Genomic DNA, 27,476 nt, shown 5'->3' with positions numbered 1-27,476 from the left:
TCTTTATGGTAGTAGTGAAAAGAGAGCATGTCCTGGATGATGGGGGTTTTTGATGGATGCTGCTTTCTTGTGGCTCAATGATGAGGAGGACTTTGCCTGTGATGGACTGGGCTGATCCCACCACTGTCTGTAGACTTTTCTGTTTCTGGGCACTGGTGTTTCTATACCCGGCTGTAACACAAGTGTTGCTGTGTAAATACAATTGCTTGTTTGGCCACAGCACCCTACTAAATTGCCACTTGTTCTTCTGTAGGTCTCCTGCGTGTTTACAGATCGGAGATATTTATACAACAGTTCATAAATATAATGCAAGACATACAAAATGCTAGATGTAGCATCTATGGAAATGAATAAACAGTCAATATTTAGTATTTCCTTATACAGTGATTTCTGGTTAATTGGGACACATTAGGACGAGCACATTTTGACCTAATGAAGAGGTTGTCTCAGTTAGCTAAAGTTTCATGGAAATATTTAAAAGGCATAATAAAGACAAACTACTATTTAACTAAGAAAGGGAGGGAACGTTGACTCAGATCATGAGAGGCCTGCGTCAAGCATTTTCATGCCTTACAAGGCGCAGATTGGAAGTGTGTGGGGCGCCACTCCTCGCACAAACACTAGAGCAATGTGTGGTTAAGTGCCTTGCTCAAGGACACAAACATGCTGCCACAGCTGAGGCTCAAACTAGCGACCTTCAGATCACTAGACGAACGCCTTAACCACTTGCTCACGTGCCCAACATACTTCAACTAAGTGACAAAATATGTATTTAAATGAAACACAGAAAAAATTAGAACACTACCAATGGTGGTTGCTCATTGTATCTGACAATGACAGGAAACCTGTGTGAGAGAGTTTTTAGAAGTGGAAAAGCCAGTGCACTGGGATATTTCCACTCTCGACCTCAGGAGTCCAAGTCGAGTGGGACGAACAAGTGTCACAAACTGAGGTCTTCCTTAGTTGCACCACTTGGAGAGACTTTGCAGTGAAGTAGTAAATTCTCGTGTTTGTGTTTCCTGCATCTGCAGACTTCCTCGTGATTGTGATTGACCACTCCACTGCAAAGTCTTTCCGAGGGATGCCTACTCTGAAGAAGTTTAGATCTCCTCTTCGACGGGAGTCCAGTGAGACCCTCTCTCACTGCTGCCCCTTTGCACCTTGCACCTGCTTGTTTGCCTCCCTACCCAACTTCTTATTTGGTCGTCTTCTCCCTTTCCAGTCCTGAAGAAGGGTCTCAGCCCGAAACGTTGACTGTTGATTCCCCTCCGTAGACACTGCCTGACCTGCTGAGTTCCTCCAGCATTTTGTGTGTGTATTAGGAATTTGCTGTGCTGTGTTGATCAGGGCATGACGTGCAACAAAAAAAACAACACTCATTTATAGAGAATAAAGAGTTATATAAAATTAAATTAAAAAGTTAGAAATTAAAGTACAGATATGAAGTAAAATGTGTTTTAATATGTAATTACTAACTTGGTTAACTTTGTTATTACAGGTTTCCAAGAGTGCAGTGAAGGAATTGATGCCAGACATTGCCATGGCAGCCACATCAAAGCCAAGCTTGCCAGCCAAAGACCCTGAGCTTTGCAAAGCTGTGTCTGAAGCAGGTCAGGATCCCACGGAGCTGAGCGCCGAGGCTCCCGAGCTGCCCTGCTCAACCCGCGGTGTCAGCAAGTACAGCCTGAGGAAGAAGAAACACTCTCGGGGACAGAAACCCCGCAGGCACGTAGACTTTTGGAACTACCCTGACTTTTACGACTTCTCTCCGGACGACTCTGGACAGCCTTTTGCTCCATCCCAGAAGTTGCCCAGCCCTGCCCCATCCCCTTCAAAGGGTCACACGTTCTGCCAGGATGCGAAAAGCAACTCCAGACAACCCACGAGCTTAAAGCCACCTCATTTAAGCCCAGCATTGCTTTCAAAAAGAAAAGAGACCCTGAACAGTGAGTCCGTAGACGCTCACGAGAAGGCCGACCTTCGGAGGACTTCTGTAAGTTTTGACCCACCGCCTGCAGTAGAGGTTATTCATTGTACTGCTGGCACAGATCTGACCCATGGTCTGCCAGCTCACGAGGAAAGGCTGCTGGATGTACCTCAGCAATTCGGGAGGCCTGACCAGCAAATACCTTTAGAACCAGCTGATTACAAAGCCTTTGCTGGTGGGACATTGATAGGCACAGACTTAATCCATGGCTTGCCAGCTGAAGAGTCGAAGCCCAGGCCCAGGCTTGTGTCGCCTGTCAAGTGTTCGTTCCTCCCTTGTGAGCCACTGTCATCCCAGCTGAGACGAAGGAACTCACCGCAGACCATAGTAAAGTCGGACAACTTCCCGTCGCCAGCACCTACCTGTTGCGACTACCTTTATCGGAGGGGTGGTTCTGACGCTGCAGTGACCACGGACTTGACTTCTAGTCTTCCCGCCAGCCCTGGTGTAGGTGTGCCGTTCATCTCCGTCATTGAGGACGCAGCTGGGAGACTAGCCGAGGCAAGCCACCTCTCACCATCAAACTGTTGTATCAGCCATAGCGTGAACACCAAGAGACAGCCAAATAAGTCTGAACCGAGAGACTTTCTATACAAGAAGTCGGCTCTATAAATCTGGCGTATGTTATTTCCCTTCTGATGTTTTGTGTCCTTTTTCTCCCTTTCTCTATCTTATTTGTTTTGTTTTTTTACCCTCTGTCTCTATTTTCCCTTTCTTCCCCGTTTTCCTCTTACTCTTTCTCTTTCTCCTCTCTCAATCTCTTCTTTCTTTCTCTCTTCTTTCTCTTTCTCTCTCTCTCTCTCTCTCTCTCTCTCTCTCTCTCTCTCTCTCTCTCTCTCTCTCTCTCTCTCTCCTTCCAAAGGATGCCCATCAAACAAAAAATCATGTGGTGCGATGGAAATTCTTGTGACTTTAGTCATGGTTAGCTGGTTGGCCGCACTGACTGCATGCCTACATCCCGAGCTGTTTGACCCAGATGAATCATGGGGGATGAGTCTCTGAGCAATACAAACCATTCTAGTGACTGTATTTACAGTAGGGAGGTCTTGTTTTGTGCTTACGTTCTCTTTCTAGTCCCATAACGAGCTGATAGAGTGGACAGGAAGGGATGTGGTCCGGGGGATGGATTTTTTTTTTTTTTGCTCAGTCTCAGTTTATTTTGACAAGAGGGCATAATTGAAATGTGCTGTATGTTGACAGGGAGAAGAGTCCCATGTCCTATGCAAGTTAAACAGGGGCAAAACAGAGGGACCAGTTGAGGAAGATTGAAAACTTTGGGCAAAAAGCACAAGGGAATGATTTTTTTTATTTTGGAATTGTTGTTCTGCAAAGAAACTTTCTCTTTAGTTCAGAAATTATGACTGGGTTTGCATTTCTGTTTTATTTCTGTTGAACTGGAGTGTTATAAGTGAAGTGAAGTGGACAGATGTTTTTGTTGTCAATGCTTCGCTACAAGGCAGTCATTCCGATTCACAAGAACCGGCTCCACCCACGGGCGCTTGCTGCTCACTGCATGGAAATGGGGTCATTGCAAGTAAGACTTATCCCAAGCTTGATTCTTGCTGCGTGTTGTCAGGCAAGCGGTGTTTCCCCTTCTCCCCCCTGCCCCCCACTTGGAATTGTGAGCATTGCTGCATGCAGGAAGGAAGTATTAGTCAAGATCCTTCCTGCAATGCCATCCATCCTCTGTGCCTATTACCGATCAACTTCAACCAGGGCGTGCTCCCACGCTTGTATTTGTCCCTCAGAGCAAATGTAGCCTCCCTCTGATTTGGGCAGGAGAGCCCTTCTGGAGCCCAGTGCCACTGGGAAGACGATCAGAGTTGCTGCCTCATCCACCCAGGATGAGGGTGCTTCACTGTGGATGAGAAACGGGGGAAATAAAAGGAGTTAATATTCAAGTGGAGGGGCTGTCTCTTTATTTTACCATGGTATTCTGTAGCCTGATGCAAATAACTATGCTGGAAATGATTTCTCTAGTAAAATTATGAATTTTTAAAAACTGGAGCTTGGACAATAGTTTGTGGAACGTTTTGCTGTATCAGCTAAACTGTATGGGGGGAGGTCAATTTCAAGAAATGCTCATGTGCTTTTACTTATAGGTAACGCAGGCAAAGCAACCAGTCTCTTATCACTGACATTAAACTGCCTGTTCAGGTTCTGCCCAGATGTTAAAGATCTGGGGTGAACTGCTAGATTATCAATAAGTATTGTGAGAAATTGAGAGAGGGAGTGTGTTGTGCAAAGGAGGCAGATCGGGTTGATAATAGGGCTATTTTGTTGCATGGTTAGTTATGCGACCCGTAAAGGCACTGGAAATTCCCTCGCACCCTTATCCTGTCCCAGGACTCCTCTTTTCGAGGCCCTTTACTCATAACCTTAACTGTCTCAAGCTGCTTCTAAACTGCTTTGGAGAGGTTGTTTCTATTTTAGACATCTTGAAGTTTAAAATTATGTTTTGAATATATTTTTATATGATATTATCAACTGCGCATCTACAGGTTGTATCACCTTTTCCTAAAACATTTAGTCTGTTTAAATCCCAGCCTCTGGTTTCTACCATACTTGTTGAAATGCTCATTGAAATCATGAATTAATTTTTTTTTTGTATTTAAAATAAAAAAAAAGATTTGATTTTGAAACTCTCTAGTGAGCCAGGGTTTTGTTCTAAGGCAGTTTAAAGAGGCATGTACCACCGCAAACTTAGCCAAAGCTTTAGGCATAATCTGTAAACCGATTTAATCTGATGCTGTTGCAAGTATTAGAGGCATGTTCTATATTGTCCATTCTCAGTCCTTTTGGACCACTAGTATTCTGCAATTAGGTTAAAAAAAAAGAGGATTGTGATTGTGCATGCCACTGAAGGAGCTGCCAAGACCAAAACCAGATGTGTGCGTGGGGTCAGCTGATAAGGCTGGATCCTCACTTGAATAATGAGGTTCACTTTCCTAATTTGTCAGCAAACTATTATCAATAGATCAGAACATAGATGGAGCAGAATTAGGCCATTTAGCCCATTGAGCCTACCATTTCACCAAGGCTAATTGATTAGCCCTGTCAACCCGACTCTTCTATTTAAACAATGGAGAGCCCAGAGAAAGTCGCAGGCTGGTGGTGCCTCCCTTCACTGGAGGAACAGTAATAAAACTGATCCACCAAGCTTGGGCAGGGAGATGTTTAAACAACATCCCTCCTCCCATTAATTTTGAGGTGTTCATTCTTATCACTTTCAAGTAGCTAGTTTGCGTTTATGCAGTTGGCCTTTTCTCTATCACCTTGAAACTTTGGAGACAACTTCTACAAAAATCCGCTGCCAGCTATGTGTTGACTACAGTTACAACACTGGTGATCTGCGACTTAGATTAGCGCTGGTAATGTTCTGTTTTCCCTCACCTTTTGTGGTCCAATATACAGGCAACATTCTTCAATGGAGACCGTGAGGTTCTACAGATGCTGGAAATGCAGTGCAGCGCGCACACAAAATGCCGGAGGAACTCAGCAGTCAGGCAGCATGTAGGCAGAGGTTCCCAACCTATTTTATGCCATTAGACAAGGGGTCTGTGGACCCCAGGTTGGGAACCCCTGATCTATGAGGTGGAATTACTGTTTATTCCTCTCCATCAATGTCACCTGGCCTCAGTTCCTCAAGCATTTTGTGTGTGTTGTAAAAGACAATGTCTCCTTATTTTCTTACCCACCCCCCCCCCCCGCCAACTTCAGTATTATTTTTATCTACTTTACCATCAGATCTCTAAATAATTTATGTGTTAGTATTATGACCTTGTGACTCGGGAAGCCACCAGATTAAGCCCTTGCCGTTTGCCACTAGACCTTTGAATAAGTTTTGATTTTTTTCCTGCTTGGGAAAAAGCAGAAAAACTTCCATCAGAGTTGTCTAATTGGCCGAGTCATATTTGCAAGGCTGACCCACTTGGAGTCATTGTTTGGCCAGTAATTTACAACCTGTCGAGTTCCACATCAGTACTGAAGGCAAGCTGAATGTCTGGATAAACTTAAGGGCAACTTGTTCAACCTTCCAGCTTGACATTGAATTTCCTCTTCAAAGATTTCCATCAAACAGAGATGCAGAATTATCCTTGCAGCCCATCGAGCCTACTCCACCATTTGATCACGGCTGATTCTTTTCTCCTTCTCAGCCCCATTTTCCTGCCTTCTCCTCATAACCTTTGACACCCTAACTAATCAAGAACCTATCAACCTCAGCTTTAAATATACCCAATGACTTGGCCTTCCCAGCCATCTGTGGCTTTGAATTCCACAGATTCACCACCCTCTGGCTAAAGAAATCCTTGCTCATCTCTGTTCTAAGAAACATCCCTCGTTTCTGAGGCTGTGTCCTCTGATCCTAGATTTCCCCCAGCATAGAGAACATTCTCTCCAGATCCACTCTATCGAGGCCTTTCAATATTCAATAGGTTTCAATGAGCTCACCCCTCATTCTTCTGAATTCCAGCAAGTAGAAGCCTAGAGCTCCTCATACTGTACATTAACCCTTTCTTTCTTGGGATCATTATGAATCTCCTCTGGACCCTCTCCAATGCCTGAATATCTTGTCGGAGATGTGGGCCAAAAACTGCTCACAGTACTCCCAGGTGGGTCTGACCAAACTCCATCTATACATTCTCCATCATCTAAAATAGATTATATAGTACAGTACAGGCCCTTTGGCCCACAATGTTGCGCTGATCTTTTAACCTACTCCTAAGATTCATCTAACTCTTCCCTCCTACGTAGCCCTCCATTTTTTTTTTCTCAAGAGTTAAGTTCCTTGCATGCAGAGACATGATTCTGCAGATGCTGGAACTCTTGAGCAACACGCATACGCACGCACACACGCACACACAGGGGGAACTCAGCAAGACATGCCTCCCTCTTCATCACCTCTGTCTGGTTCCCCTCCACCTTCCCTTTCTCTCATGGGTCACTCCTTCTTTATCAGCCTTTTACCTCTTCCCTCTCACATGTCCTTGCTGATCACCTATATTCCTTCCCCTCGCCTTCTCTCCCCCACCACCTTATTCTGGCTCCTACCCTTTCCAGTCCTGATGAAGGGGCTTGGCCTGAAACGTCGACTGTTTATTTCCCTCCTGACTTGCTGAGTTCCTCAACACTTTATGTGTGTGTTGGCCTAGAGCAGGGGTTCCCAATCTGGGGTCCACAAACCCCTTGCTTAATGGTATTGTTCAATAACATAAAAAAGGTTCAGAACCCCTGCTCTCCTGCTGAGAGAGTCAGATACTTCTACGTGTTGTCTGAAAGCTGACATTTGAATCCAGCTGAAACACACCAGTGAGGCCTCACTTGGAGTAGTGTGAGCAGTTTTGGGCCCCTTATCTAGGAAAGGATGTGCTGACAAAGGAGAGGGTTCAAGGAAGGTTCACGAAAATGATTATGGGAATCTAAGGCTCGTATGAAGAACGTTTGATGGTTCTGGCCCTCTACTCACTGGAATTCAGAAGACTGAGGGGTGACCTCATTGAAAACCTTTCGAATGTTGAAAAGGTCTCGATAGAGTGGATATGAAGAGGATGTCTTCTATAGTGGGGACCTGAGGACACAGCAGAATAGAGGGGTGTCTGTTTAGAATGGAGATGAGGAGGAATTTCTTTAGCCAGAGAATAGAGAACCTAGAATTTATAGTTACAGGCAGCTGTGGAGGCTAAGTCATAGGGTATATTTAAGGCAGAGGTTTATAGATTCTTAATTAGTCAGAGCATGAAGGGATACGGCGAGAAGGCAGGAGATTAGGGCTGAGAGGAAAATGGATCAGTCATGATGAAATAACAGAGTAGACTTTTAAAAAGAAATCTATAGTAAGGGAAGGAGGCAGAGGAGGGTGGGTTCACAGAAAAAAAGAAGTTTAACGGTGATAATGGTGTTCTGATGGCATCGTACTTGTGTTCCTTGAGTCTGACTGCCATTGGTCAAGACTCCAGACTTGCTGTGGCAACAGCCCGAGATCAGCATTGCAAGACAGACAGCTTTGTGCTGTTTGTGTGGATAACCACCCAGAGTTGATAACTGGTCACACGTTGGTTCTGATAACAAAAATGTGTCTCAAACTCTTTGACACTTTGAGGGAAAGGGAAAAAAATAATTTTGCATCCTTTTTAAATAAATAGACCATAAGACATAGGAGCAGAATTAGGCTATTTGGCTCATTGAGTCTGCTCTGCCATTCAATCTTGACTGATTTATTATCCCTCTCAACCCCATTCTCCTGCCTTCCCCCCTAACCTTTGACCCTTGACGCCCTGACTAATCAAGAATCTTTCAACTTCTGCTTTAAGTATACCTAATGACTTAAACTCCACATCCGTCTGTGAATTACACCGATTCACCACCCCCTGCTTAAGAAATTCCTCCTCATCCATATTCTGAAAGGACATTCTGAAGCTGTGCCCTTGGGCTTAGAATCCCGCACTATAGGAAGCATCCTCTCCATGTCCTCTCTATCTAGGCCTTTCAATATTCAATAGGTTTGAATGAGATTTTTGGGCCAGTGAGACAAACTGGAAAACCCATCCCTAAATAGAGAGTATGGGGTACAACACCATTTATCAGCTACTTACAATGCCATCCTAACATCTCTATCCTGGCATCTCCACAGCAGTTCACACCCCGATTCATGCAAAGATAAGACTAGTGACCCTCTCATTACCTCTGCGACTCTTAACGACCCTCATGTGATTGCTGTACCTTTAAACAACTCGGAAAACTACCCGCCATAGATCAGAACTGACGAAGCCTCTCAGATGAATGGCGAAACATCTTCTAGTCAACACAGCAAGTCCAGTTGATTCACTACTGCTTGTTTTACAATGATCTGGATAATTGAGAACTTTCAGAGACACTCCTCATATGTTAACCCTTTCTTTCCTGGGATGATTCTCGTAAACCTCCTCTGGACCATCTCCAATGCCAATACATCTTTTCTTAGATAGAGGGCCCAAAACTGCTCACAATACTCCAAGTGCAGTCTAACCAATGCCTTATAATTCATCAAGCATTACATCCTTTCTTTTATATTCCAGTCCTCTCAAAATGAATGCTAACATTGCATTTGCCTTCCTCACCAGCAACTTAACCTGCAAGTTAGGGAATCCTGTGTGAGGACTCGGGATACCCACTTTCATGTAGCCTTGCATGTCGTTCAACCCCTGATGCCAGCCGTGGCGTTGGCAGGGTCTGCGGAGTGTGATTGGAGCAAGTAGGGATGTTGCCTTCAGCTGCTGTGATGGGGCTGAGCTTGAAACTGCAGTGGAGACTCAAGGCAGCTGGAAAGAACATTCAGGGTTCTGCACAGTGCACCTGGAACACAAGCATTACATTCAACCACTCAAGCCCATTACACCATTTAATTAGATCGTGGTGTAGCTATATTCATGGTGAGGATTGTTGCAAACTCCATCCTCGGGGTTGTTTCACTCACAAGTGCGCCCTCTTTGACAGTGCATGGTTAGCAGACTTCTCGTTAGCTTACTTACTTAATGCCCGTAATGCCGCTGGCATTTAGGACAGCAATGAAGGTCCTCATTGGTTGCTGAACCCATGAACCTGCAGGACCGGTGGACCACTCTTAGCCTGGCCTCTACCCTTTGACCTGTTTGGCATGGGTGACCCTACCAAGAGCCAAAGCATAAAGCCCTGACTCAGCCAACATAGCTCTCCGGATAACTGAGGCACACAAACCTCCAAACACAGACAAGGTTGTGCTCCTCTTTGAGGTTCTCATTAGCATTGAATCATAAACACAGGAGATTCTGCAGATGCTGGAAATCCCAAAGCAACACACACAAAATGCTGGAGGAACTCAGAAAGTCAGGCAGCATCTGTGGAGGAGAATAAACAAGTCAACGTTTCGAGCTAAGATACTTCATCACCACCTGATGAAGGACCTCGGCAAGAAATATCGACCATTTACTCCCCGCAATAGCATTGGCCACCACACGAAAACTGATTGTTTCCCCTTGTACTGGTACCCACATCTGCTTTTGCAAGACCACAAGGCATAGGAACAGAATTAGGCTACACGGCCCAACAAATCTTCTCTGCTGTTCCAACGTGGCAGCTTTATTATCCCCATCCTCCTGCCTTCTCCTCATAACCCTTGACATCCTTACTAGTAAGACCATAGGAGTGCAAGTAGGCTGTTCAGCAGAGACTTAGTCATTTTTAGCATGTGCCGTGGCTCAAGCCAAAGACTTAAAGGACCCATATGCAGAATCAGCAGAAAAGTATTTGAATGGGAGGTGGTTTACTGAAGAACTGAAGAACTGAAAATCATCATAGCTTCAATTTCCCACTTGAGTGTGCGTTGGTAGAGTCCGCAAGTCATTCTTAATCCTTCACCTGCAGAGCAATGGCAGGTTCTTGCTTAAACCACTGCCCACCAACTTTTTTAAACACCTCATAAGCAGAAGAGATTCTGCTGATGCTGAAAATCTTGAGCAATGCACTCAAAACGCTGGAGGGAATTCATCAGGTCGGGCAGCATCTGTGGAGGGGAATAAAATGAGGGTTATGTAGGATTGATTTTGGAAGATCAGCCCAACATGGAGGGCTGAAGGGCTTGTACTGTGCTGCACTGTTCTATGTTCTAATCTAGGGGTTCTCAACCTTTTTTATCCATAGACCCCTACCATTAACTGAGGTGTCCGTAAACTATTTAAGTTTTTGGCCAAGACTTTTGACTGTTCATTCCCCTCCATCAATGCCACTTGACTTGCTGGGTTCCTCCAGCATTTGTGTGAGTATTAAGTACTTAGCTGGTTTTAAAATTTACCTATTCACTTACACAGGAGATAATTTATAATTGTCCCAGGCTATATTAATGGTACTGCTCCACCGTGTTACATTTGGGAAGATGTTAAAGGAAGGATGGTAATTAAATTCCATCAATCACATTTTTGTAAGTGCCATGCCCTACTTTTTATAACAAACAAAAGTTTACCATTTAATCTACATGTTAATGACTGAATCCCAGCTCACCTGTAAGCCACATTGAGAGTCATTGCCTTTGTAAATTTCCCCATGTGTATAATATGTGTTTCTTCTAAATCTATTTTTCTACAACATTAGGTGTGTCCAGTGTCAATTAGGGAAAATAAATTGATTATGTTTTTTTTCCACCCAAATAGTAAGTTATTTATATACTATAGTTGCTTGGATCTTTCTAATGTCCCAACAATAATAAATGTATGAAAACTCTACTGACTGTATGTGCATGTCTCTTGTATCTGTAGTACTGAACTCCACCTGCCAGAAGCTGAATCCTTCTTATTATCTAGAACAGAAGTTGTGCTATAATAATGTAACCCTCTCTTTAGAAAAGGGCTCATTGAATATGTATCAGACCATAGTGTGCACGTAATCATTCGACGTTTCGGGCCAAGACCCTTCGTCAGGACTAACTGAAAGAAGAGATGGTAAGAGATTTGAAAGTGGGAGGGGGAGATCCGAAATGATAGGAGAAGACTGGAGGGGGAGGGATGGAGCTAAGAGCTGGAAAGTTGATTGGGAAAAGGGATACGAGGCTGGAGAAGGGAGAAAGAAAGGGGGAGGGGAGCCCAGACAATGGGCAAGAAGTTATAGTCAGAGGAAGAAAAGAGAGAGGGAAAAAAGCGGGGGGAAATAATAAATAAATAAGGGGTGGGTATTATTATTTATTTTCCCCCCTATAACTCCTTGCCCATCCTCTGGGACCCCCCCCCCACTTTCTTTCTCCCTAAGCCTCCCGTCCCATGATCCTCTCCCTTCTCCAGCCTCGTATCCCTTTTGCCCATCAACTTTCCAGCTCTTAGTTCCATCCCTCCCCCTCCTGTCTTCTCCAATCATTTCGGATCTCCCCCTCCCCCTCCTACACTTTCAAATCTCTTACTATCTCTTCTTTTGGTTAGTCCTGACGAAGGGTCTCGGCCCGAAACGTCAACTGTTCCCCTTCCTATAGATGCTGCCTGGCCTGCTGCGTTCACCAGCATTTTTTGTGTGTGTTGGTAAAATAAAGTATGGTTGTAAACCAAGGTATGACAATAATTATAATTACTTTTGCTCCCCTTCCTTTCCAGTCTTGGCCCACAATGTCCACTGTTAATCCCCCTTGATAGATGCTGCCTGACTTGCTGAGATCCTCCGGCACTTGGGGTGCTTTGCTCCTGATTTCAGTACCAGCAGAATCGTTGGTATCCCCCGGGGAAATCTTTTTATTCAGGCAAGACTACAGGCAGTTGAACACACATAAATACAAAAAATTCTGCAGATGCTGGAGATCCAGAGCAAATCACACAAAATCCTGCAGGTCAGGCAGCATCTATGGACAGGAATAAACACTCAAGATTTAAGACCATGACTGGAATGGGGAAGATCCAGAATAATATGGTGAGGGAAAGGGAAGGAGGATAGCTGGAAGGTGATAGGTGAAGCCAGGTGGGTGGGAAAAGTGAAGGGCTGGAAAGGAAGGAATCTGATGGGAGAGGAGAATGGACCGCAGAAGAAAGGGAAGGAGAGGACCCCAGGAGATGTGATAGGCAGGTGAGAAGAGGTAAGAGGCCAGAGTGAGGAACAAGAAGAGGGGAGGAGGAGGGAATTTTTTTACTGGAAGGAGAAATTGATATTCAAGCCATCAGGTTGGAGGCTACCCCAATAAAATATAAGATGTTTCTCCTCCACCTTGAGGGTGGCCTCATCTTGGCACAAGAGGAGGCCATGGGCTGACATGTTTGGAACGGGAATGAGAATCACATTAAAATGTTTGGCCACCAGGAAGCCCCACTTGTGGTGGATGGTACGGAGGTGCTCGACGAAGCGGTCCCCCAATTTACAACAGGTCTCAGCAATGTAGAGGAGGCTGCATCAGGAGCACCAGACACAATAGTTGACCCCAGAAAGACTGGGGTCTTGCCTTGAAGGACTGTTTGGGGCCCCGAATGGAGGAGAGGGATGAGGAGAATGGGCGGGTGTAGCACTTTGGCCGCATGCAGGGATAAGTGCCAGCAGGAAGATTAGTGGGGAGGGATGATTGACAAGGTGATTGAACACATAGATAATGGAGTCACAAGAACCACACAGCACAAATAGCAGTGTGGGGCACCACAGTCAGCATAGTGGTTAGCTGGCACTATCGCAGCTTGGACTGTCAGGAATTCAGAGTTCAAATCCTGCCACTGCCTGTGAGAAGTTTTTGTATGTCCTTCCCGTGACCACATGGGTTTCCTCCAGGTGCTCTGGTTTCCTCCCACAGTCCAAAGACATACCGGTTTGGAGGTTCATTTGTCCTTGTAACTTGTCCCGTGATTGGGCTAGGGCAGTGATTCCCAATAGAGGCAGGCAGTGCTGCAACCTCGCCACCCCCAAAGGGGGTGGTTATGTGTCCTTAAGGGGCATTAGGAGAAATAGAAGTTGTTGGGGGCGTTCAAGATTATTGGGGGGGGGGGGCGGTAAGCAGCACCCTAACTTGAGGCTTCTAGGGTGCATCACAACCTGGTATGGAAGTTGTCCTGTCCAAGACTGGAAGAAGCTGCAGAAGATTGTGAACACAGCCCAGCACATCGCACAAACCAATCTTCCGTCCTTGGACTCACTTTACACCGCACGCTGTCGGAGCAGTGCTGCCAGGATAATCAAGGACACGACCCACCCAGCCAACACACTTTTTGTCCCTCTTCCCTCTGGGAGAAGGCTCAGGAGCTTGAAGACTCGTACGGCCAGATTTGGGAACAGCTTCTTTCCAACTGTGATAAGACTGCTGAACGGATCCTGACCCGGATCTGGGCCGTACCCTCCAAATATCCAGACCTGCTTCTCGGTTTTTTTTTGCACTACCTTACTTTCCCTTTTCTATTTTCTATTTATGATTTATAATTTAAATTTTTAATATTTACTATCGATTTGTACTCCAGGGAGCGCGAAGCGCAGAATCAAATATCGCTGTGATGATTGTATGTTCTAGTATCAATTGTTTGGCGACAATAAAGTATTAAGTATAAAGAAGTGCTCACCACTGTTCTCAAAATGGATACCAGTATTTTAAAATCAATTCCTCTGAGTTAAACTCTGTAGCTCATCATATTGATGAAATGAGTGAAGATATTCAGTATCAACTATGTACAGAGCTACAGAAAACAGAATTTGGGACACAACTGCTTGAGTTAACTGTGCGAGACAACAAGGCATTGCTAATGGCATATGTCCAGTTGATCAAAAATGGAAAAGTTTATGAAGAGATACTCTTTTGTAAAATGCTTAAAATCAACAGAGAGTCAATCTACAAGCTCAAAATGTATGTTGAGGATAAAAGTATTCTGATTAGGAACATGGTTTCTTGTGTAATAGATGGAGCACCATATGTGACAGGTCGCCATGCTGGTTTACCAGCAATCCATTGTGCAATTCATCGTCAACATCTCGCAGCCAAAAACCTTAGCTAGTGACTTTTTCAAGAATGAGTCTTGTAATATTGGCTATCAACAAAATTCAAGCTCATCCATTAAATAGCAGGATAGTCCACCAGTTATGTCAAGATAATGGTGAAGAGTTTGAATGCTTGCTTCTTCACACTGAAGCACATTGTCTGTCAAAAGGCTGCTGCCAAAAATGCTTCTTTGATTTTTTTTGATACTGTGGTTGAATTTTTGCTCAAAGTGAACAAGAACCTGGAAGCAAAATTGAACTTTGATGGAGATTTGATATACCTAGCTGATCTCTATGACAAAATGAACATTCTAAATATGAAACTGCGGGGTGAGAATTTCAATTTAATCCAGGCAAAAAGTGCAGTGTTCACTTTTATCAGAAAATTGAAAATATATAAGCAAGACATTGGGAGAAGAATGTTCTCACAGGTTCCCTACATGGAAAGTACGGCACTCTCTTTCACAGACAGTGATTTGCAAGAGTACTGCTAGATTACTCTGTTGGAGGGAAATAAGGGACTGTTATGTTTTATGTTTGACTGAGATGTGGCTTTCTCCCAGCACATTAGATAGAGCAGTCAAACCAGAAGGCTTCTCCATTTTCCGTATGGACTGAACTGCTGATTCGGAAAAGGCAAAAGGTGGAGGTGAGTGTTTCACGATACATTTTTGGTGGTGTCCTGATGTGGTGGTTTTGTCAAACTCATGCTCCCCTGATCTTAAACACACAATGGTCAAGTGCTTCCCATTTTATTTACCTAGGGAGTTCTCCTCCACAATCCTGATTGCAGTTTACATTCCACCAGTGGCCGAGTATAATCAAGCATTTGAGATACCGCATGAGCTTATCTCCAAACATGAAACAGCCCATCCCATCGCATTTCAAATCAGTGCTGGACACCTCAACCAGGTTTGTTTGAAGTAAACCCTGTCCAATTACCATCAGCATATGACCTGTAGCACCAGAGGTCCCAACACACTAGATCACTGTATACTAAGACAAGGAATGCCTACCATTCCATGTCCAGATAGCATTGTAGTAAATTGGATCACTTGGCTGTCCTTTTCCTGCCCGCATACAGGCAGAGGATAAGGAGCAAAACTCCAGGGATTAGGACAAGGAAAGAGGTGGGAGGTAGAGGAGTGGTTTGCTTTGAGTCAGTGGATGCGCCGTGTTCAAGGACTCATCTGAGGATCTGCATGGATACACCATGCTTGTCATGAATTTCATAAAAACAGTCCTAGATGAGTATGTCCACACAAAATCGTTCAGAGTCTTCACCAATCAGAAGCTTTGGAGGAACCATGAGCTCTGCAATCTGCTGAGAGTCAGATCAGAGGCATTCAAGTCTGGTGACCGAGAGAGTTACAGCAGGTCCAGGCAAAGTGGCAATTCTGGACTAAACGTGAATCAGCAAAGGATGTTCGACAGTTGTGGCAGTGCTTGAATACTATCACCTCTCATAAAGTTAAATCAAGCGACATAGGAGACAACAAGGCTTCACTCCACATTAGCTCAGTGCCTTCTATACTCACTTTGACCATCAAAACATGAAGATCAAATTCAATCACCTCAATCCTCAATATCAAAGTATGTATATACTACCATATACTCCCTTGAAATTAATTTTTGTGGGTAGTATAGGAAAATAAAGAAGTACAGTAGAATAAACAAAAAGGCATATATAAAGAAAGACTGAAAAACAACCAGTGTGCAAAAGAAGACAAATTATGTAAATTGGCAATGCCTTAAAAAGGCAGCATTGGTCACTAAGGACCCCCATCACCCAGGACATGTCTTGTTCTCATTGTGACCATCAGGGAGGATTACAGAAGCCTGAAGACACACACTCAATGATTCAGGAACAGCTTCTTCCCCTCTGCCATCAGATTTCTGAATGGGCATTGAACCCATGAACACTACCTCATGACTTTTTCCTCTCATTTTGCATGTCTTACTTAATTTAATTTTGTTTTATTACATATATATTTCTTAATGCATTTATAGTTTTTATTATTATGTATTGCAATGTACTGCAGCTGCAAAACAAATTTCACGACATATGCCAATGATATTGATACCTGATTCTGATAAAGAAGAATCCTTGAAAGTGAGTCTGAACTCATGGAATCAGTTCAGAGTTGTGAGTGAAGTTATCCACACTGGTTCAGGAGCCTGATGGTTGTGGGGTAATAACTGTTCCTGAACCTGGTGGTGTGGGACCTGAGGCTCATTGTGGTGAGAGAAGTTATCCACACTGGTTCAGGAGCCTGATGGTTGAGGAGTAATAACTTCCTGAACCTGGTGGTGTGGGACCTGAGGCTCATTGTGGTGAGTGAATTTATCCACACTGGTTCAGGAGCCTGATGGTTGTGGGGTAATAACTGTTCCTGAACCTGATGGTGTGGGATCTAGGGCTCCTGTACCTCCTGCAGAATGGTAGCAGTTAGAAGAGATCATGGTCTGGATGACGGGGACTTTGATGATAAAGTTGTTTTCTTGTGGCAGAGCTCCATGTAAATGTGGTCAATTTCTCCAGCGTTTTGTGTGTCGCTTTTGGGGTTCCCCAGTGTTATTCCTCTCCGCGATATGGCGCACCAAGCGGCAACCTGCCGTTCCTTTTTGTCTTTTTTTTACGAGACCGAGTTGCTAGCTCGACGCTCAACCCAGCACGGATGGAAAGCGTGCAAGGAGCCGGCTGGGCTCAAACCCACACCACTCACCCTGAAGTCCGGTGCTGATTCCCCGGCCTGCTTAACCCATTGACCGATGCCATTAAGCAAAGGGTAAATATCGCCTGCTTTCAGTGGGATATTTATCATATTACTGTGTAAATAATTTAACGTGTTATAATTTAAAATAGGAATAACAGGCCGGAAAATCTAGCCCAGTTGCGCCAAACTCTCAGACGTGCTGGTTTATCGGAGTTATGTTACTTTGAACTGATTTCTTCTCTCCCAGTTTCCCTTTAACAACTGTGTCTGAACCCTTGTTAGTTTCACCCTAATTCCCACATCCTGTCGCATCAGATGCCGGCTGGGGACACTGGATCGTCGGAGAGTGGAAGAGGAATACTGGCCGGCGATCCCTCCGACCACACGGGGGCGGCGTTTCCCGTACTTCGCTCACGGGATGCAGGGGTCACTAGCCGGACCACCGCCAACCGTCCGTCGGTGCTCCCACTGACTGGACCCGTAGCTGGGCTGTCCAGAGGCGGTTAGGAGGGAGTCAGCTGGCTGCGTAGCTGCTCATAGAGCGAATAACATTTTTTAAAAATTTGTCCTGACTCGGGGCATCCACAATCAAAGTCAGTAAAGTTTATCATCACAGTGTCTTGCATATACAACCGAGCTACATTTTCCTAGTGGAATTAGAATGGGGTTCAATATCACCGGTACATGTGAAATTTGTTGTGTTTGTGGCAGCAGTTCAATGCGATAGACAATAATAGAAAAAGAACTGGGAAATACAGAATATATATATAATAGTTAAACTAAATAAGGAGTGCAAAAAAAAAACAAAAGAGTAGTGAGATAGTGTTGAGTCCTGCCGAAGAGTTTCAGCCCGAAACGTCGACTGTACTTTTTTTTCCCATAATTGCCGCCTGGCTTGCTGAGTTCCTCCAGCATTTTGTGTTGATCGGATTTCCAGCATCTGCAGATTTTCTCTTGTTTGTGAGGTAGTGTTGACGGGTTCAATGTCCATTCAGAAATCTGCTGGCAGAGGGGAAGAAGCTGTACCTGAATTGCTGAGTGTGTGTCTTCAGGCTCCTGTACCTCCTCCCCGATGGTAACAATGAGAAGAGGGCTTGTCCTCGGTGATGGGGGAGTGGTCCTTAATGATGGAAAAACTATACAGAAACAGCTGACCAATGTGCAAAAGAAGACAGATCGTGCAATTAAAAAAAAAACCGAGAACATGAGTTGTGGCGTCGTTGAAAGTGAGTGCGTAGTTTGTAGAATCCGCTCAGAGTTGTGGCAAGTTAAGTATCCGTGTTGGTTCAGGAGCCCGGTGGCTGTCGTGTAATAACTTCCTGAACCTGCTGGTGTGGGACCCAAGGCTCAGTTAGTCCTGATGGACTAGAGAGAAGAGAGATGGTGGAGGGGCCTTCTTGTGGCACCATTCCTCGCAGATGTGCTCAGTGGTGGGGCAGCCACCCTCCCCCTCATCTGGCCTCACCTGTCCCCTGTCAGCTTCCACTCCTTCCCTCTTATTCTCCTCCCTTCCACTCCTCCAACCCCCTTCCAGTCCTGAAGAAGGGTCTCGGCCTAAAACGTTGCCTGTTTATTCCCCTCCACAGAGGCTGCCTGACCACCTCCAGCACTTGTGTGTGTGTGTTGCTCTCTCACCCAGGACGAGCAGGTCACGAAAGATCTAGGGCAGGATTTGATCTCATTTCGTCTCCCTCACTGTGATGAGGGCATTGCATCAAGATCACAAGACAGTCTGCGGATGCTGGAAATCCAAAGCAACACACACAAAATGCCAGAGGAACTCAGCAGGTCAGGCAGCATCTATGGAAACGAGTAAACAGTCAACATTTCAGACTGAGTCCCTCCAACAGTACTGGAAAGGAAGGGGAAGATGTCAGAAAAAGAAGGTTGGGGGAGGGAGGGGGAGGAGGCTAGCTGGAAGGTGATGGGTGAAGCCAGGTGGTGGGAAAGGTCACGGGCTGGAGAGGAAGGAATCTGCTAGGAGAGGAGAGTGGACCATGGGAGATAGGGAAGGAGGAGGGGACCCGGGGAAAGTAAGAGGCAGATGAGAGGAAGTGAAATGTCAGAGTGGGGTGGGGATTTGTTTACGGGATGGACAAATCAATTCATGGTTTTATTACTATTTATTATTTATGGTGCAACTGTAACAAAAACCAATTTCCCCCGGGATCAATAAAGTATAACTATGACTAAACTGGACTGGTCAAAGAACACTGAGGCTGTCTACAAGAAGGGTCAGAGCCGTCTCTATTTCCTGAGGAGACTGAGGTCCTTTAACATCTGCCGGACAATGCTGAGGATGTTCTACGAGTCTGTGGTGGCCAGTGCGATCATGTTTGCTGTTGTGTGCTGGGGCAGCAGGCTGAGGGTAGCAGACACCAACAGAATCAACAAACTCATTCGTAAGGCCAGTGATGTTGTGGGGATGGAACTGGACTCTCTGACGGTGGTGTCTGAAAAGAGGATGCCATCCAAGTTGCATGCCATCATGGACAATGTCTCCCATCTACTACATAATGTACTGGTTGGGCACAGGAGTACATTCAGCCAGAGACTCATTCCACCGAGATGCAACACAGAGCGTCATAGGAAGTCATTCCTGCCTGTGGCCATCAAACTTTACAACTCCTCCCTTGGAGGGTCAGACACCCTGAGCCAATAGGCTGGTCCTGGACTTAATTCCTGGCATAATTTACATATTACTATTTAACTATTTATGGTTTTATTACTATTTATTATTTATGGAGCAACTGTAACGAAAACCAATTTCCCCCGGGATCAATAAAGTATGACTATGACTATGCCATCAGGCTGGAAGGTGCCTAGATAGTATACTAGGTAATGGTGGAGGAACTCGGCAGGCCAGGCAGCATCTATGGAAAAAAAATAAACAGTCGCTGTTTCAGGCCGAGACCCTGCTTCAGGACTGAGAAGGAAGGGGGGACGTCTGTGTCAGAAGATGGGGCGGGGAGAAAGAATTACATGGTGGCAGGTGATAGGTGAAACCGGGAGAGGGGGAGTGGGGTGAAGTGAAGAGCTGGGAATTCGATTGGTGGAAGAGATAAAGGGCTGGAGAAGGGGGAATCTGACAGGAGCGGCCAGAAGACCACGGGAGATACAGAAGGTCGAGGAGCACCAGGGGGAGATGATGGGCAAGCAAGGGAAGGTGTGAGAGGGAAACAAGAAAGGGGAATGGTGAAGGAGAGGAGGGGCAGTCACTGGAAGTTCACGCCGTCAATATGAAGTGCTGTTCCTCCAGCCTGGGGGTGGCCCCGCCGGGCTGGACATTGTCATCAGCGGCGAGGCAGACTTCAAGCCTTCGCAGCCCATTGGACCGTGAGGGCAGAGGTGGCAGTGATGTCACTCCAGGATGTGAGAGGGACGCCCACGGAAATCCACGTGGGTGGGCGTGGCCGGCGAATGTTGCAACCCTTTGGGGGTCACGTGGCCACGCTAATATGTTAGTTACACGGCGACCAAGAAATAAAAGCTGGGGGGCAGACCCCGGTGAGGGTCCCGAGAATGTTCTGGGTGGCGCCCCCCGGATCGGCAGCTGGTCGGGGCGCATTGTGTGACAGGAGGCAAAAATCAGACTTTGCACCTTGTTGGAGTGGGAGCGTTGAAAGCGATTAGCTATTAACATGGGTTGGGATGACTGAGTTTCTTTATCATTCGTCTCGGAGCCTCCTTCCCTTTTAGACATTAGGTAAAGACCGTCAGTAACTTTTCCGAGCTGGTCAGTCATGCTGCGGCGCCCAGGGAAACGGTTAGGAGTGTGCTTAAACGGCAAGAAAAGGAAGAAGTTAAACTTTGTGGTCTTCGCGGAACTCTGCAGGTAAGACTAGGTTGCCTCTCGCTACTTTGCTGAAGTATCAGTCGCTGCTTTATAAACTCTAGTACTGCCACGGTCTACGCATGTGAATGTTTCTCCTGCCAGGATACGGCCTTGGACTTGCAGATCGAATTGATGAGTGGGTTGATAGTGAGCTCGTGGTCGGAATATGGGGGGAAAACGATGCCGCTTTTGTGCACAGCTAGTACTGATGGCAGGATAAAAGTTGGCTGGAACGATGTACGCGATCGAATGAAATGGGGCAGTGGTACAAGGTGTAAGACTCAGACCAGCAGGTTCAGGAACCGCTGGGAGTCCTGATGAAGGGTCTCCGACCGAAACGTCGACTGTTTACTCGTTTCCCTAGATGCTGCCTGAACTGCTGAGCTCCTCCAGCGCCTTGTGTGTGTGTGTTGCTCTGGATTTCCAGCATCTGAAGATTTTCTCGTGGATTGCTTCACTGACCTATTTCCGCAACCTATGGACTCGCTCTCAACTCCTGTTCTTCATTACTTATTTTCATTTGCAGTTTGTATTTTTTTAACACATTGGTTGTTTGTCAGTCTTCGTTTATGTACAGTTTTTCATAAAATGTATTTTTATTATGCCTGTAAGAGAGTGAAGCAGAATATGGAAACATAAACACAAGAGATTCTGCAGATGCTGGAAATCCAGAGTAACACACACAAAATGCTGGAGGAACTCAGCAGGTCAGACAGTGTCGATGGTCAGAGTAACACACACAAAATGCTGGAGGAACTCAGCAGGTCAGACAGTGTCGATGGTCAGAGTAACACACACAAAATGCTGGAGGAACTCAGCAGGTCAGACAGTGTCGATGGTCAGAGTAACACACACAAAATGCTGGAGGAACTCAGCAGGTCAGACAGTGTCGATGGTCAGAGTAACACACACAAAATGCTGGAGGAACTCAGCAGGTCAGACAGTGTCGATGGTCAGAGTAACACACACAAAATGCTGGAGGAACTCAGCGGGTCAGACAGTGTCGATGGTCAGAGTAACACACACAAAATGCTGGAGGAACTCAGCAGGTCAGACAGTGTCGATGGTCAGAGTAACACACACAAAATGCTGGAGGAACTCAGCGGGTCAGACAGTGTCGATGGTCAGAGTAACACAAACAAACTGCTGGAGGAACTCAGCGGGTCAGACAGTGTCGATGGTCAGAGTAACACACACAAAATGCTGGAGGAACTCAGCAGGTCAGACAGTGTCGATGGTCAGAGTAACACACACAAAATGCTGGAGGAACTCAGCAGGTCAGACAGTGTCGATGGTCAGAGTAACACACACAAAATGCTGGAGGAACTGAGTGGGCAGGCAGCATCTTATGGAAATGAATAGAAATCCGGCGTTTAAAGCTGAGAGTGGAGAGGAAATGGGAAGACGCCGGAATAAGAGGGGAGGGGAAGGAGGATGACTGGAAGGTGACAGGTGAGGCCAGGTGGGTGGGAGGGTAAAGGGCTGGAGAGGAAGGAATTTGATAGGAGAGGAGAGTGGACGATAGGAGGAGGGGCAGCAGGGAGGTGGGAGGAGGTAAAAGACAAGAGTGTGAAATAAAAGACTGGGGTGTATTTTTAACCAGAAGGAGAAATCGATCATGCTATCGGTTTGGAGGCTACCCCGACAGAGGTAGCCACAAGGTGCTGCTCCTCCACTCTGAGAGTGGCCTCATGTTGGGACTAAAGGAGGCCGTGAACCGACATGTCGGAACGGGACATGGAATCGGAATTGAAATGTTTGGCGGCTACTTTGATCATGAAATTGCTCTCAGTTTGGGATGGTTCCGTGGGGCAGGTCGGGCTCGATGTAATGTTAAATTGGTTTAGCATTGCTGTGTGCACTGAGGTAGAGTGGGAAAGCTGTTTTGGTAAGCGGTCCTTGGAGATCATTTCATCACATTAGCGCGAGGGGAAATAAACAAAATGAGATTTGGATAACAAATTTGGGGGTGATATCAAGATTAGGAGTGTAGTTGATAGTGAAGAAGACTATCATGGCTTGCAGCAGGATCTGGACCAGCTGAAGAAATGGGTCGAAATAAGATGGCAGATGGAATTTAATGCGGACAAGTGCGAGGTGTTGCACTTCAGTCGGACCAACCAGGGTAGGTCTTACACAGTGAACAGGAGGGCGCTGAGGAGTGTGAGTACCTACGGGAAAGATGTGCAGAAGGTTGAAAGAGTACAGACCCGTTGTGCATTCAGGGATGTTGATCTGTACACCACTGTTGTAAATGTGTGGTTATTTGCCTTCCGGTCAGCTTGACCTCTTCTGGCCATTCTCCTCCGTCCTCTCATTAACAAGGTGTTTTTGTCCACAAAGCTGCCACTCACTGGATGCTTATTTGTACCATTCTGTTAACCCTCGAGCAGGGGGTTTCCAAGCTTTTTTATGCCCTGTCCCCCCCACCACCACCATTACCATGAACCGCTGCTAACTGGATTTTTTTTTTCACACCATTCTCTGTAAACTCTAGAGACTGTTGTAAGAGAGCAGCAGTTTCTAAGATATTCAAACCACCCCATCTGGCACCAACAATTACTGCACGGTCAAAGTCACTTCGATCACATTTCTTCCTCATTCTGATATTTGGTTTGAAAGGCAACTGAACCTCTTGACGATGCCGGCAAGCTTTTATGCACAGAGCTGCTGCCACATGATTTGCTGATTAGATATTTGCATTAAGGAGCAGATGTACCTAATCAAGTGGGCACTGAGTGTAAATACATGACATCCCTCTCCTGTATGTCATATTTCAGGACATGTGTCAGTGGGAATAAACCTGATTGATTGCCTCAGTCTCTCCCAGTCCCTCAGGGCTGACTGTCACCAGATTCCATGGCAGTTCCTCTCGTTCTGGAGTGCCTGATGAGGCTGCAAACACCACCATAGGTGAGGCAGGATTAACCCACCCTGTGCTCTCGGACCCACCGATTGGGAGATGACCAGAATCACTTTATTGCCATTAGGTGAAACAGACCAGAAATGATTGTGGTTCGGTGCCAAGCGTAAAACACAGGACAATACCCTAACAGACGACACAATAGCAACCAACAACTTACAAGACAATCGTTCAAACAGCCATGCGCAATCAACAATTAGCAGAACAGTCACATGTGTAAGCGTCAATGATCAAATTGAAATGTGAATATATGAATGTACTCAATAATTATCAACAGAATCAGAATCGGAATCTGGTTGAATATCACCAGCATGTGGGGTGCCAGTGTTGGAAGTGTTATTTCTGATCTGCACAAATTCTGGTTGGTCTAGACCCTGTTTGAATTGGCCTGTGCTGGAATGTAACAGAACAAGAGGAGCAGGACAGAGCATTCAACGGGTTTTTTTGCAGGGACAGTTAGTGTATTACACCTGGGTGAGCTTTGTTGAGAATCTGGATAGCTACAGGAAAGAAGCTTCAGAGATGACCTGTTGTCCTGGTGCTGATGGACTTGTCGTGACACTCTGATGGCAACTTGGCAAGCAGGTGACTGCTAGGGTGGATGGGATCAGCAGTAATTTTTCCAGCTCTTCTCTTTGCTCTGGCAATGAACGTGTCTTTAAGTGTCAGCGGATGGTGGTCAGCCATCTACTCTGCTGAGTGACCCACTCCCTACAACCTGGACTCGGAGAAGGAGGACGCGGCCAGAAACCGACTGGTGATGGAGGTGGTCACAACACTCTCAATGATGCTGAGTAAAAATTCATCGGGATACACCCTGAGATGTTGTGTTTAGCTGGTGTAGGAACAACAATCTCTGCTGGGCTTTCCTATAATGTGCTTGTCCCACTTCCATGTAGTGGTAGTGGTAGTCCCCAGGAGTCTGAATGACTCAACCAGACACAGCCTGACCATTAATTTCCAAGGAAGGGAGATCCTTATTTCCACTGTCTTGATAGCATTCAGCTCCAATTTGTTGAGAGCACACCATGCTGCAAGGCAGTCCAGCTCTTTGTTGGCGGGCCACAACATTATGAGATGAGACTAACTACAGTTGTGAACTTGGCACCCTTTGAGGCAAGTACTAGGCCTCTGTGTTCCTAACAATTCACCAGGTGTTCCAGCTTCCAGCCCAAGTGCTCCTTATCCATGTTAGGTGGTCATGGAGATGCACAGGCCACTACCCCCATGTTGGTCTTGTGCCATTTCCACTAATCCTCTTTCTCTGGGCAGTCCCGTGCCAGGGTCAGTGGGAATGCCGTACTTCTCAGAAGGGTGGTGGTGTGGGAATTGAGCCTTCCACTCTCTACTGGCCTTTCAGTGTTTGGATGGGCAGATGTTTCCGTTAGTAAGAGACCCCAAGATCTGAGGGCACAGCCTCAGAATAAACCGCTGTCCTTTTAGAACAGACAGGGAAGAATTTCTTCAGCCAGAAGGTGATGAATTTGTGGAGATGGTTGCCATGGGTGGCTGTGGATGCCATCTTTGGGTGTATTTAAGGAAGATGTTGATAGGTTCTTGATTAAAAAGGGGTTTAAGGGTTTCAGGGAGAGGGCAGGAAAATCAGTTTGAGGGGGAAAATAATCTGTCGTAACTGAATGGTGGAGTGGACTCGTGAGCCAAATGGCCTTAATTCTGCTCGTGTATCTCTGGGTTTTGAGAACATTCTTGAAGTGTTTCCACCTGAGAATCTGCTGTGACAGAGCTTGGAAACAGTGTCTGGTGTTGGCCGCACAAAAGGTGATTTCCCTCGGAGACCGGAAAGGAGAGAGTATCTCTCTCACAAGCTATTCGTATACCCTGAGGAGTCTGAAACGGGAAACTGATGCTCTGGTGCAGAAGCGACGAATGGGAAAGAGCTGCCGATCCCCTTCAATGGGCCAGTCAGTGACTGCCATGGCAGAAGCAACTTCCAACTGGCAAATAAATTAACCTGTCACATCAGTTTGCTTTCTTCTTCACTTCTATTTCCAGGTTTAGTAACTGTTTACTGAGTTCCTCAAGGTTGGCATAGCCGGGGGTGGTAATGGAGATAAGCTCCCAGGGGTGGTGTTCACCTCAAGGGTCTCAGTCCAAAATGTCGACTATATTCCTGCCCTCGCTGAGTTCCTCCAGGTGGGGGGGGGGCACGGGGTGTGTGTCTCTCTGTTAGATTTCCACCACCTGCAGATATTTCCCTTGTTTGTGATCTCAAACCAAACTCTGCCTTGCAGCTTCAGGAGTAAACTCGGGGTGGGGAGAGTCTCTGGAGCTGGAGTCCCTAAGGCAGTCTTGTGTTGAGTTCGATGCTGACTGGTGACTCCTGCGACACTGCTGGTGCTAAACTGTATCGGTCTCTGCTGTTACTTTGGATTCATCAACTGCATGGAGAGGGGGAGTTTGCTTCTTGGGCAACAGCATGCTGTCCATATTGTACTGCCCAGGCTTGCAGTAGACACCACTTCCATGGTCGATGATGACCAACGGAAGTCTCAGAAGGTTCAAGTTACTTGTTGTTCTTGATGGATGTGATTGCTGTGTCTGAGGCCCTCTGTGATGTCTTTCCTGGATGTACAAAGTTAGAGGTTCTGAATTGGACCATTCTGTTTGGCCAAAGTTTCAGATGTTCACCGATCTTGGTTGACTTGTGCCTTCCTGATGAGTCATTATCCAAAGCTGCAGATGACTGTAGACAATAGGTGCAGGAGTAGGCCCATTCGGCCCTTCAAGCCAGCACCACCATTCACTGTGATCATGGCTGATCATCCATAATCAGTACCCTTTTCCTGCCTTCTCCCCATATCCCTTGACTCCACTATCTTTAAGAGCTCTATCTAACTTCCTTGAAAGCTTCCAGAGAATTGGCCTCCACTGCCTTCTGAGGCAGAGCATTCCACAGATCCACAACTCTCTGGGTGCAAAAGTTTTTCTTCAACTACATTCTAAATGGCCTAGCCCTTATTCTCAAATTGTGGCCTCTGGTTCTGCACTCCTCCAATATCGGGAACATGTTTCCTATCTCTAGCGTGTCCAATCTAGACTGTAGAGCTAGACAGCTTTCAACATGATGCAGTCAGACACTTGTGGTTGAGTGAGTTAGTTAGTCCTCTCCACGCTGTGTGGCACATCAGGCACAACCTTGCCATTTCTTTAGCATTTTGTCTGTTTTATTTTTTCACGAGGGTGAGTTGCTAGCTCGGTGCTGAACCCAACCCAGCATGGATGGAAAGCCTGCGAGTAGGTGGCAGGATTTGAACCTGGGACCACTTGCCTCGAAGTCTGGCGCTGTTGCCACGACACCACCGGCCGGCGAGGGTAGTGGCTGAGGAGTTCTTCAAAATCATCCCTGCAGCTGCTGACCAGTCCCATGCCAGATGCTCACCTGTACTTGTTTCAGTTGGGGTTGTGTCCTGGCGTGTGCTGGAAAGCTCAGCTCGGTTATCAGTGAGTTGCTAGGCCTGTGTGGGCCTTTTCACTTCCCAGCTGTTCTTTAGATCCTTGGCGTTCAGTTGGACATTGGCCTTCAGGAACACAGGAGTGGTCTCTTTGTCCTCGATGCAGTTTCCA

At 46.1% G+C, this 27,476-nt stretch overlaps 2 protein-coding genes and 1 long non-coding RNA gene across 6 annotated transcripts in view; all 3 read left to right on the top strand.

The window, feature by feature from the left end:
* Positions 1-2,838, top strand: part of LOC140206209 (BTB/POZ domain-containing protein 7-like) — a 172,867-nt gene extending 170,029 nt beyond the window's left edge. For both annotated transcript variants that reach the window (XM_072274518.1, XM_072274519.1), the window contains one exon: positions 1,499-2,838. In XM_072274518.1, the coding sequence (XP_072130619.1) occupies positions 1,499-2,599 (1,101 nt within the window). In that variant the 3' untranslated portion in view covers positions 2,600-2,838. The remainder of the gene's footprint in view (positions 1-1,498) is intronic.
* Positions 2,839-17,083: 14,245 nt separating this feature from the next.
* On the top strand, positions 17,084-17,751 carry LOC140206412 (uncharacterized). Its single transcript, XR_011888140.1, has 2 exons — positions 17,084-17,205; positions 17,449-17,751. It is a non-coding gene; the product is annotated as an uncharacterized lncRNA (long non-coding RNA).
* Positions 17,752-20,273: 2,522 nt separating this feature from the next.
* LOC140206208 (inositol-tetrakisphosphate 1-kinase-like) overlaps positions 20,274-27,476 on the top strand; it is a 97,475-nt gene continuing 90,272 nt past the window's right edge. Inside the window, exon 1 of one of the 3 annotated variants that reach the window (XR_011888097.1) lies at positions 20,274-20,968. Coding sequence is in view for 2 of the 3 variants with exons in the window: in XM_072274516.1 (XP_072130617.1) it covers positions 20,877-20,968 (92 nt within the window). In the remaining variant the exon portion in view is untranslated. The remainder of the gene's footprint in view (positions 20,969-27,476) is intronic. The other 2 variants (XM_072274516.1, XM_072274515.1) reach the window with 2 other exon arrangements.

The sequence above is a fragment of the Mobula birostris genome, chromosome 12 (assembly GCF_030028105.1).
Source record: "Mobula birostris isolate sMobBir1 chromosome 12, sMobBir1.hap1, whole genome shotgun sequence".
Classification (NCBI taxonomy): Eukaryota; Metazoa; Chordata; class Chondrichthyes; order Myliobatiformes; family Myliobatidae; genus Mobula; species Mobula birostris.
The sequence above is the reverse complement of the archived record's forward strand: the minus strand, read 5'-3'. Positions and strand labels throughout refer to the sequence as shown.